The sequence below is a fragment of the Epinephelus fuscoguttatus genome, linkage group LG6, assembly GCF_011397635.1.
Source record: "Epinephelus fuscoguttatus linkage group LG6, E.fuscoguttatus.final_Chr_v1".
Classification (NCBI taxonomy): Eukaryota; Metazoa; Chordata; class Actinopteri; order Perciformes; family Serranidae; genus Epinephelus; species Epinephelus fuscoguttatus.
This window is the reverse complement of record NC_064757.1, coordinates 10,360,922-10,372,553: the sequence shown is the minus strand read 5'-3', so window position 1 is coordinate 10,372,553 and position 11,632 is coordinate 10,360,922. Positions and strand designations below refer to the sequence as shown.

The 11,632-nt window shown below is 38.9% G+C and overlaps 1 protein-coding gene across 1 annotated transcript in view; it reads right to left on the bottom strand.

Moving 5' to 3' along the window:
- Positions 1–124: 124 nt before the first annotated feature.
- The window catches only part of si:dkey-91m11.5 (PH_BCR_vertebrate and RhoGAP_Bcr domain-containing protein), a 37,418-nt gene continuing 25,910 nt past the window's right edge, over positions 125–11,632 (bottom strand). The window contains exons 16-23 of the mRNA XM_049578196.1: positions 11,397–11,528; positions 8,379–8,438; positions 6,661–6,770; positions 5,159–5,298; positions 4,854–4,988; positions 4,641–4,746; positions 1,671–1,830; positions 125–1,588 (exon numbers count right to left, since the gene is read on the bottom strand). Of these exons, the coding sequence (XP_049434153.1) occupies positions 1,499–1,588; positions 1,671–1,830; positions 4,641–4,746; positions 4,854–4,988; positions 5,159–5,298; positions 6,661–6,770; positions 8,379–8,438; positions 11,397–11,528 (933 nt within the window). The 3' untranslated portion in view covers positions 125–1,498. The remainder of the gene's footprint in view (positions 1,589–1,670; positions 1,831–4,640; positions 4,747–4,853; positions 4,989–5,158; positions 5,299–6,660; positions 6,771–8,378; positions 8,439–11,396; positions 11,529–11,632) is intronic.

The window sequence follows — 11,632 nt, the reverse complement described above, 5'->3', positions numbered from 1 at the left end:
AGTAAACTTACAGTATGATTTCAGTACATGTTTATAACAGAACTAAAACATTGCTGAGTCGTGTCAGAGATTAAGCTTTTAGTTTGTTTTATCTCATTCAAAGAAATGACACATTGCAAGAATATTGTTACCAAGTTTTTATTTACATAAATCATACATACACAATCCACTAGTCTCATCCTAATAATCACTAAGAGTTATTGCTTATTTTACATAAATCACAAGCCTTTAGGGTTATAGTTTGTGCTGACAAGTGTTTGAATACTTGTAGTGATTTGGAAGAAAAATATTAATGCAATCACAGAGTGTATTTTCAGTAAGTAAATTCTAGGCATGTGGATGATAAACCTAGTAATAAGCCAGGGGACATGGATATGAGTGAATCACTGTGCTTCAAGGATCTTACTCGGGAACATTTGGTATTTGAGATAATCTCCAGGTGCTCTCATTTCTACAGCAGTGTGGCTTTGTCCTAGATAGGTACACTACAGTGAGGGATGCAGGAAGCAACACATATAAATCAACAGAATAAATCAAATCAAAAAAGAAAAAACAACGTGGACACAAAACATATGAAATATTGACAAAAGACAACTGCAAAATTAAAATTTATACACAGCACAGTATACATTCCTCGGGTGGAGGGGTTAGGCCCCGCCCTTTTCCTGGAATGATTTGCCTTTCATTTCTCTGTACCACTTTCAGAAAAGCACTATCTACATAAAAGTTGGCTCGGACACCACCAGAAGAACCTGTGAACGAAATAAGGTCACTATACAAGCTGTATAGCACAGATACCAAAACACTTTAAATGGTTCGGCCAACATGCCTGCATGTTGCTGTGTGTTAACTACAGTTTTCAGTCTCATACTGTTAAATTCTGTACAAAATTAAGAGTGTATGTAAACATTAAGGGAACTGAAATGTTCTATTGGTCATCAGCAGGGAAACATTGGCACAGGTGAGCTTAAAACCAAGTCAAACATTTCTGGTGGGAAAAAAATGTACAGACATGGAAAAACATATGTCCATTCATCCAACCATTCATCCATCCATCATCCAGCCACAGAGATAAATCTTTGAAAACTCAACTACAGCAGAAATCCCCCTCTGTGAATATTGAGCTAATGTGCAGTGACAGAATGGGGCAGTGAAAAATATTAAAGTCAGTAAATAACGCTTCTTGAAATTTAAAATTTAATTACAAAAGGAATGATATAATTTGTCCACACATCATATAGGGTTGTCTTTTACTGACGCAGCAGGCAAGCTTGTAAGTAAACAGAACACACATGCTCATCACATCTCCAAAAGAAATGGCTTTGGTCATGGTGGCTGTTTCCAATTTACCATGTGTTGACGGTTCCACCTAGTGGCTACATTAAGCATCCTCAGAGGAAACCAGCCAGCCATGGCTGCTCAGCAGCATCCACCTCATTAAGCAGCCGACATTCTGCCTCCAAGCAGAACATTTACAGACAAGTGCATGATGTTCCTGTTATACTTCAGTAGAGAAGAGAAGGCTTTGACGTTTGCTGTCAGGTGTTGGAATGCTCTCCAGCTGAAGGAAGTAGAGAAGGACTTGAACCTATAAACACAGAAAAAAGGTTATCAGACCCACAGTCCACACGTCACTGCCTCACTCACCAATATCCTGACATTAGCTGTACCTGAGCCATGACCTCTAGAGACCAGCTGTCATTCATGGAAATTGGCTGCGAGCTGTTTGAGATTTTGCTGTCTTTTTCAGAGGGCCGCAGCAAAGTGGGACCAAAAACCGTGGCCAGATTGTGCAGAGACATCTTGTTGATGCTTTCATTTTCAGCCACCCTGTAAGAATAAAGCAAAAAATAACAATAAATCCCCAGACACTCACAAAATCTTGAACAGTACATCTTTGTCAAGCTTCACTGAAAGCTGCGCATTAGTCTGAACCAGACAAAAGCTAGCCCGTGTAACTTTGGCAGAGCAGCAAGTGATAAGTACAGGTTTAATAGTAAATGCTCTAACTTTGTGTAGCACAGGTAGAGAAGAGTCATTAAATCAGTGAACTGATTTACTAATGTATCTTAAATTTGCTAACATTTGCTAACTACCATAATCTTCTGGTCATACCAACCTTACACTGAAAAAAGCTATACAATGGCTAGGGAAAGCTGCGGCAGCCGCTGCAACCTGTAGCTGTTAAATTCTGCAACGAAGTGTGGCCAAAGTTAAAGTTGGAGATGGTTTAACTTTTGGTTTCCATTTGTGACACCTATGTTACAAAGAATTTCTTCCCACTTGAAACACATGAACACGTCTCCCAGCGAGGAGGGTGTGTCTGCAGACCTGGAGACTGCAGATTCAGACCTGCAGATCTGGACCCGCAGTTCTGGACACCTTGTATTTCACGACAGCGCCCTCTATTTCACTGGAAGCCAACATACTATTACAACGATTGAATATGGACGACGACGATCCGAGTGTGAGTATTGAATGTGAATCACATTATTTGTTTAATGCCATCAAACTATTTTATTGACTTGAATTAGACAGTGAAATTGATGTTTTACAGTGATACGTTTAAAATGATATGACTGTCTTTACCGCGATAGTCTGAAAGGCACGTCAAATATGGGTTAAAGTAGTAGGTAATAGTTTAGCTTGTTAGCAATGAACTGTTTGACCTGCACATTTTGTTTCATGAAACCGGAGTGCGATGACGAATAATTTTAGCACGTGCTTTAAATTAAACATGAATAAATGATTAAAGCAATGAAGTGGATGATATTAAAAAAAACGTGTATAGGCTTACGTTTTCATACAAGCATGAAACTGTTTACATATTGGCAATTAGTGTACTTTATGCTAAAAGTTAATTTTGTATTCATGTATATCATGTAATACACCTTTATTTTTTTAATATATTTTTTCCTTTATTATTCATAATATTATGTATCACGTGTGTTTATATCACTACACTGATATTACTCTATAGCATATATTTAGAGATTTTGTGGATAGAAATTAAGCTCATCCAGCGCAGATGATCGGAAATGTATTTTTGTCTATTATTAGGTTTTGGCCTTGTTTATGTGTGTAAAACGGTTGAAAAAAATTAACTTTGAATAATTAGGGATTCTCTTTTTAAGGTGCAGATAACAATCCAGAAAGGGGAAACCACAGTGAAGTGGAGGAGTTTTGTGGAGGATCAAAGGCAGATGAGGAAGGAAGGGGCAATATTGTTAATATGTTGATATAATAATGTATTTGCTATGCTCCAGAATCTTCAGTATTTCAGTGTAAACTGTGATAGGTATTTAATTTTTTTAAGTGTTTCTGTTTGATTTCTTTTTTTTCTCTGCAGATCTCCCTGATGTGTGATGTAACCACTGCACACAATAAAACATTTCAAACCATTTCAGTATTTCACAGCCTTTGTTTCAAATTCCCACAACAAAAGTGAGCACTGGACACCCAAGACCAGACACTTCCTATTATATGTTGTAGCGGGTTTGATCAATGCAGTGCAAGTTTTTGGCGTGCTAGTCAGAGCAGTCTGATGAATATTAAGAAATAAAGAACTAAAATAGTTGGATCAAACCATACAGAATAACCAGCAAACAATAATGATGAAGAACAGCACCCAGGCATAAATCAACAATTAAATCTTGGTATTTTTATTCGGGTGTAATAAAATTTTTAAATCGTAAATTGTAATAAAGCATTAAAAGTCCAACTTCTTTCAAACAGTAGTGTTTGGGTGAGACGCTGATTTAATTGCAGTTATACAGCCGTCCAGTAGGGGACGAAAAACAAGGGGTCTAGAACTGCGGGTCCAGAATTGCGGGTCTGAATCTGCAGTCTCTGGGTCTGCAGAGACATACTATTGCTCCCAGCCGCAGAAAAATGCAATTAATGCAGAGAGCCACACTTCACAACACTTTGCAGCTGCTTGGTGTGTTTTTGGCCTGAAGGCCTTTACACGTCTGGTGCACTTTTTTGGTGTGGATAATTTGCATGACAGTATTTTTTCAAACTGTTTTTGTCATGAATGCTTTCACACAGAATGCAAATATTATGCAGCAAAAAAGCACCACAAATATTTGGGAATAAGGTCAATTTTTCTGTTGGAACTGTCACACATTTGCATCACTGCAGGTATGAATAGTTTTGAAATATTCACAAGCGAGTATTTTGCATTTCTGTGTTGTTTATACATCAGGCCCCAAGTGTGTAAAGGCCTTAAGTCAGGCGTTTAGCAGTGTGTATTAAACTGAGCAAGTTTTAATTGTATTTCCAAGAAATCAAACTTTTCATCTATAACAGGAAGAATGTGTTATTTTACCCTTTAAAAGTTATAGTCCTGCTTTAATGCATGTATCTGTGTTTTGTATTATTATTACAACCACAAATTACTAATTGGTTAGCAGTTACCCTTTACAACCAGGGCTACAATCATCATTCAACCTATAGATACTAGAAAGTTCCCAACCCAAACAGGATGCATTTATGTCATCTAAATGTCATATTTGTCTCACCTGTTGTCACACCACAATTTTGACAAAAATACATGACTTTTTGGGTGGGTAACAGACATACACACTGACTAACAACTGATACACAATAGCTCAAATAATGTATTAATAGTAATTTACCTTTTAAGGTGGTCCAGCACGAAGAGGAAGGTCACCAGATTGGGCTCTGGTAGAGACAGCAACAGGTTGAGCATGCAGCTCTCCTTGGCCACACTGTCAGAGAGAGCTGTAAGGGAAAAGTACATATGAATATGCCAGTGTCACCACTCGCAATTGCACTCACGCCCTCTTAACCATCCAAAATTACGCAAAAATAAAAAAGTGGTGACTGACCGATGCCTCCTGCAAAGTTGGGGTACAACTCATCAGTGAAAAGAGGCTCTGGCAGCTCGCGGAAATACAGCTTCAGTGTTCCAGCAATGGCGTTTACGTCCATCTCCCTCATCATGACAGACACGTCCCTGTTGTCTACAGGACAGATGAGACAATAGTCTTTAATATCAAAGCATATAAGCTGCACAGTGAGCTTCAAAAACACTTCTAAGCAGAGTCAGTCCTGCAGAGCTCTGTTTTTAGGTTTGTCTTCATGTAAAGTATCTCTTTTTTCCAATTTTGATAAGAAATCTAACTGAACTCACTTGAGTCAAAGGCAGCCTTCAGTGCCTGGATGTCAGTTGCAACGCCAGACACTCTGTAGATTCCCACCTCGTCCATCCCTCGTCGTTCAATCTCCTCCACACACTGTCTCACAATGAGGGGAACCTTGGAGCGCTCCCGCCTGGTGAGAACAGGCACATAGAAACAAGTTTAAAGGTGTTACTTATCAAAAAGCACATCATATGAATGCTGTAAACACAAGGAACCATGGCTAGAATAAGTGCAGCCTGTACTAAGTCACCACAGGGGCACTGGAAATACAAGTGCCTCTGATAAGACTTACCATATGCCCTATGTCCTCCTCTCGGAGGAGCTGGGCTGTGGCCAAATAGTCTTTTTTGTTTAGGATGTTTCCTAACTGAGCGAAATTACCCATAAGTATCTAAGTGGCGGCCATAATAAGAGCTGGAATTTTCTAAGTGCTAAGGAAAGGTGCCTCAGTGCTTCCTTTCTCATCTCCTTTAGCATAGGGTACACTGGGCCATCTTTTACCAAAGGAAAGGAGATAACACTGTCCCCTGCAACATTTAAAGCCACACACTATTCTGCCATTCATGAAAACAAACAATATGCCTATCATGCATACATTTATTTTCATACAATCATACTAATTAGGATTTATGTGGATAAATAGGAGTAGACAGAAAAGGGACTGACGGTTTTCCTAAATCCAAATTTTCCTTCACATCTCTCCTTGACCTCCTCATGATGTTTTGACTGAGGTTAAGGAAAAGTGTTTAGGAAAAGACAAAAGGCATAATTCTTTGACTAATGTTTTCATTTTCATTTATTAACAAATCAAAATTCTGATACTAATACTAAATGAACAAAATATATAATATTGTAAAAAGGAGCACATATATGTTGACTTAGCCTGGTTCCAGACCATAGACCCCGCCCACTCAACTGAGTAGGCTTGGTCTGGCATACTTCAATGAATTTGCCATTTATCTCGTCCAAACGACGGACGGACAAACGAACGCCAGGGGTCTAGCGATTAGCCAATCAGCGCCACGCTGATGTCAAGCTGTACGCTGGTGGGTAACTGGTGAGGATAGCAACAATGGCGACCGCTACAGATCCTACAGACCACATTAACGATGCTATCGAGGTATTTCGCCACTACTCGCGTTAATGGAGGACCAAATTAAGGAAGCTGCTAAACTGGATTTAACGGCGATGCAGCTGGGCGTGCACGATGACGGAGACTTTTTAAACGGGCAATGCTCGCTTGTTTTCGGCACCCCCGAGGCATGGATACTAATGACGTCGCATTCTGGGTGAGTCGTTGATCTCTACTGATTGGTTAGGGAAAAAATCAAATTCCCTCCCCCTTGTAAATCGCCTTCAATGGAGGCGATGTCAGACTGAAGGTTCTGGGAGCTTCAGTCTGACACTCAGGCTAATGTTGACTCACCGAGTTGCTTAAAATACCAAAATTGGAGTATGGGCATAACACACACAAAACACATCTTCAACTCACTTAGTTACTACGTTGATCTTCACTCCAAAGACGCCCGACTGTTTCCGTGAAGGCATTCGCTTCAGACTGAACTCTCTGCTGGTGAACTTCATCGAAAGCTTCACCTCAATCTGAAACAAACAAATAAAAAAAACCCAACTGTTATTTTGGACTACTAATTAAATCATATTAAATGCTAAAACAATGAAACTAGCATAGGAGAAGAGAAGAGTCAGCTAACTGACTAAGTTTTGTCAGTTTCACATCTGTAGCTATAAAAGATTGTGAGCATTAATAAGCAGTAGCTACTGGCCATTCCAGACCAATGAAGACTGTAACGGCAAAACTCCTGAGTGTATTTAACAAGCATGTGTTTAACTTTTCATTTGTAAGAGGAGGAATGTGTTATTTTGTGTTATTCCTCATTTCAAAGGTTACACAGTCTCACTTTAATTCATTAATCTGTGTATTTCATGTTGTCAAACACCAGCGTTACAATCTGTACAGCAGAAGTGGGACCAAGTCATTGTTTTGCAAGTCACAAGTAAGTCCCAAGTCTTTGCACTCAAGACAAAGTGGATCTGGGGAATTATGTGTTCACTTGCAGGGAACTGACAGTGTTCAAGTTAGTTGATCCAGGAAGTGAAGGGAAATGAGCTGATTCCCTGCACACTTTTAATATGACATACCTTTTATTTTTTGGGCTTGGGGAGGGTATCAATTATTTTCAAGTCAAAGTCATGAATCACTGATGTGAAAGTCCAAGTCGAGTTGCAAGATTTATTTGATTTAGTAAAGTCAAGTAAAAAGTCATAAAATTTGTGATGAGTCTGTCTCCAGTCCAAGTCATGTGACTCGAGTTCACACCTCTGCTATCCACTCATTACTGTTGGATGGAAGTTATCTGTTACATAAATCACTTTTATCAGCAACACTAAAAGTGGCTTCTGGTTTACAGCCTCAAAATGTGGAGGTTGCGGGGAAGATAAATTATAATATCAAGCTATCAAGTGTCCATTTGTGCACCACTTGCAGTTGTTAAAAATTATTTTTTATGATATTAAAAGCCTTGAGGCTGCTGAAAGCCCCCTTTCAGACATGCAAAACTTTTATTTTACTTGTCAAAACTGCTCAGCTATACTCGACTATAAACCCATACACTTTAGAGACTGTTTAAAGCACAGTTTCAGATTTGTGAAACTTTTATTCTATTGGTGAAAACAAAAAGGGCTTCTGAAACAAAAACTACCATTCCTAGATTTGTTAAACCTGTGCTACATTAAAAAAAAGGAGACTCTGGATTCTACTTGTTTATCAGTATAAGTGGGTTTTGAGCTAGACCTGGCCTAATGTGGGCTGGGTTGAATGCAGATTACGCAGTAAAATTGTCCTGTTTTTGTGGCCTCTGGAGTCTACTTGTTAATCCAGTCCAGGTTTGATGAGTCTATAATGATTTTCGATCAAAACCTTGTCTTAGATGGTCTGGATTCAGAAAAAGCAGTGAAACTGCAAGTAAAATAAAGATTATAAATATTTGAAAGTGGGGTTTGAGCAGCCTAAAAGCTCTTATGTGAATATCTTATACTTGTTAACAACTGCATGTGGTGCACCAATGAAGACTCAGCTTAATATCAGCATTTATCTTGCCTTTAACTTTCCTTTACCTCCAAAGTGGAAGCTGTGAACCGCAAGCTAACTTCAGCATTGCTTCTTTTGACTGGGTTGCTGAAAACACTTACCCCATTCATAGCAATGACTGTCCTCTGCCAGTCTTTGTTTTGCAATGTCTGAGGATCCAGCTGGAAAAAAGAGAATATTTTTATTCAAGTGTCACCTCATTTTAAATGAATTTCAATTCAGATTCTCCTCAGAATTCAAACCAGGAAATATTGTGACAGGTATTCTAAGTAAGTTCTAAGTACTACCTGCTCAATGACTTCACTCAGTCTCACACAAACATAAACTCCATATGGCCAGGTAGTGTCAAGGATCTATTTTAGTCATCCAACTAATACCAAACTGCCAGGCTGTATTTACAGTGATCAGGCATGAGTAATGTGATAACATCATGTCCAGCAGCTAAGCACTGTGCCTGGCCAAGATGGCAGATGTTCGTTCACGCAAAGAAACCATCAAATCTCATTCAGATAATCCTTTGTTCAGTGAAAATCAATTTTCTTACATAATACTTTTAATCAAAAATATAAAAAAGAAACATACGCGGTACAACACTGGCTTATAAAACTCAGAAGAGATATATCCCCAAAATAAATACAACAAAGTGTGTAAGTTAAAAAGCGTTTTAAATACTGCATAAAATGACAGAAAGCAAAAACAAGTCCATACAGTAGATCCTTGAGGCATCCTTTACAACAACATCAACATAGGTCCATCAACCGCTCTCTTTCCATATCTTTACCTTTGGTCTGAGGAGACTGCTACGGACTCTGTCCCACAAACGGGCTCCAGTACCCGGGGCTTTCCTCGTAGCTGTATCTCCCTCTTCCTCAAGACCACTGCTGGCCTGATCCGCATTCTCCTCCTCATTAGGATGAATCTCACTCATTCTTTCTGGCATGAGCCTTTCACAATACTAAAACTTAGTTTCACTAGTGACTGATGGCAAACAAACAAAGGAACCAGCAGTATTTTCTAAACCACGGCACTAACAAGAGCAGCAGGTTCTTCTTCCCTGAACAACCAGCCACTGATTACATGGCCTTGTAGAATCTTGATGATCTTCTTTGATACAATCCAGGTGAATCTTTACAAAACTTTCTGTCATCTTCACGTCTTGGCATTGTTGTACTCCAAATTCTTTCATTCCAGTGAGAAAAGGAACAAAGCCACGCAGCCTTTTAACCACACTTGCCTGTGTGTTGTTCTACTTCCCAGATGGATTTGGGGGATTAACTCCTGAGAATCCCCTCCTACCCTCATTACCAACGTGCTCACGCTTGCTGCTGTGAGGACTGCTGCCTGGTAATCTGGCACCTCAGGTAGCCTAAATAGGATCCTCTCGGACCAATAATTGATTAGTGCTAGTGACCTTTCACACCATGCTCATCATCCCCCATATATGAAACAACATTAAATATTCACATCCATAATTTAACCTTTATATGAACTGCTACCTTTCCCCAGAGGCTGGTCTTTCAATAACTGAGCAGCTCTTAAGGTCCAACTCTCACATCTCATTGTAACTAAAATATGTAACTTTGATCCAAACTTTCCAAAAAGGAAAGGCAAAGAATTATTTTCAAAAAAATAACATTTATATTTCTACTTCTATATATCTTTTATATATACAACCATCTTATATATTTTTCATTTTTTTATACTATTTATTATATTTATAATTCTTTTTTAATAGATTTATGATTTTTCTTTAATTGCTTTTTAAATTTGTTTTTCATGGTTGTCTTTTTTTGCCTTTTATTGATTTTTATAATACTAATATAATACAAATTAGACAGACAGAGAGCTAGACAGAGAGACATAGATAGATAGATAGATAGATAGATAGATAGATTGATTCATGTTTTGCAGTGTGTGCAAAGTGTTATACACCCTCAAAAGTCCTAAATAACTGAAACTAAATAACTTAAATGAAATACCAATTTGTGTGTCAATTGTGTCAAATTGTGATTTCTTACATCATATGCCCACTCAGTCAGTTTGAAAGGTAAAAACATTCTCCATACCATTTATGTAGACAGAGAGAAAGCAAGACGAAAGGCCAACATGACACCACAGGTAATGAAAGTGACTTAAATACCTGACCCTGCGGGATGTCCTCTCTCCAGGCTGTTTACTCCTGAATAACATGGCCAAGTATCTGACTAAGACTCAACAGTGTTTTGACCCACCTGTCTAGCAGGGAAATCCCTTCACTGGCTGATCAAAGAGCGCTCTGTCTCTCCCTCCGTCATATTCTGGAGCAGTGCCAACAGCTACATTTGGTCAACCCAAAGACTAATCCTCCCCCTGTCACAACACCCTATCAGGGGTCAAGCAGTAGTGACCCACTAGCAATCTGATGGCTCGCTTCTTTTTCAACAGCTAAGGGACTTTTATTTTGGCTTATCCTGCCCTGTGGGGACAGGGCAGGATAAGCCAAAGTATAAGTCCTGTGGTCAGCAGTGCAAATAAGTTACCACTGTGGAGGTACTGAAATCAATATAAGGAGAAAGTTCAGTCCACATAGACACGGATTATTTTTCCTATTAATGTCAGTGGAACTCTATAGATTTGGGGTCATAATGACTCTGTAAATATGGATTTTTAGCTACTTTTCAGATATGGTGCCACATTGGACACAGTATGATGTATATGCCATAAATATTTTGTATATTGTGTCTGAATGTGTCAAAAGTTGGCAGAAAGTGCTTAAAAGTCATTGTACTTTAATTTTCTGTGAACGGCTCAGATTGTCAAAACTAACATAATCAGAACAAAAGAATACTTTGTACATCTGTTTCATAACAGGTGCGTAGGAGAGGGATGAGCAGAACTGGTTTCTGCCTGATAAAGGTCTTGTTACTGAAACATCGCAATAAATTTTGTATTTTTGCAAGTTAGACAGTGTGTGGGAGTTTGTCTCCGAGTTGGAAAACTCACATAGTCAAAAAAAATCATCATCCAAATCATCCAAGTGTGATGATCCGTACCCATCTGGTCCTCCAAAGTATTTCCCTTAAACACAAGCAATTATTTGCTGAGGCATTTGACCCAGGTCTGTCCTAATTTGTTCGTACCTTTATTTGTCCTTTGGCCATGATCTTGTCTGTGATCTCTCCATCCTCTTTGCTTTGCTTTGTTTTGTTGCAGCACTTCTCATAGCACAGTAGCCTCACAGTCTGAGAGCCCTCCAGTTCAATCTCAAACTCCTTGCATGGAAAAACAAAGGAGAGGCATGTAACTTGTGGTTTCAGCCAGGTGTACAACAATGTGCTTTAACTGCATTCATGGCCTTTTTCAAAACTGATGCTTT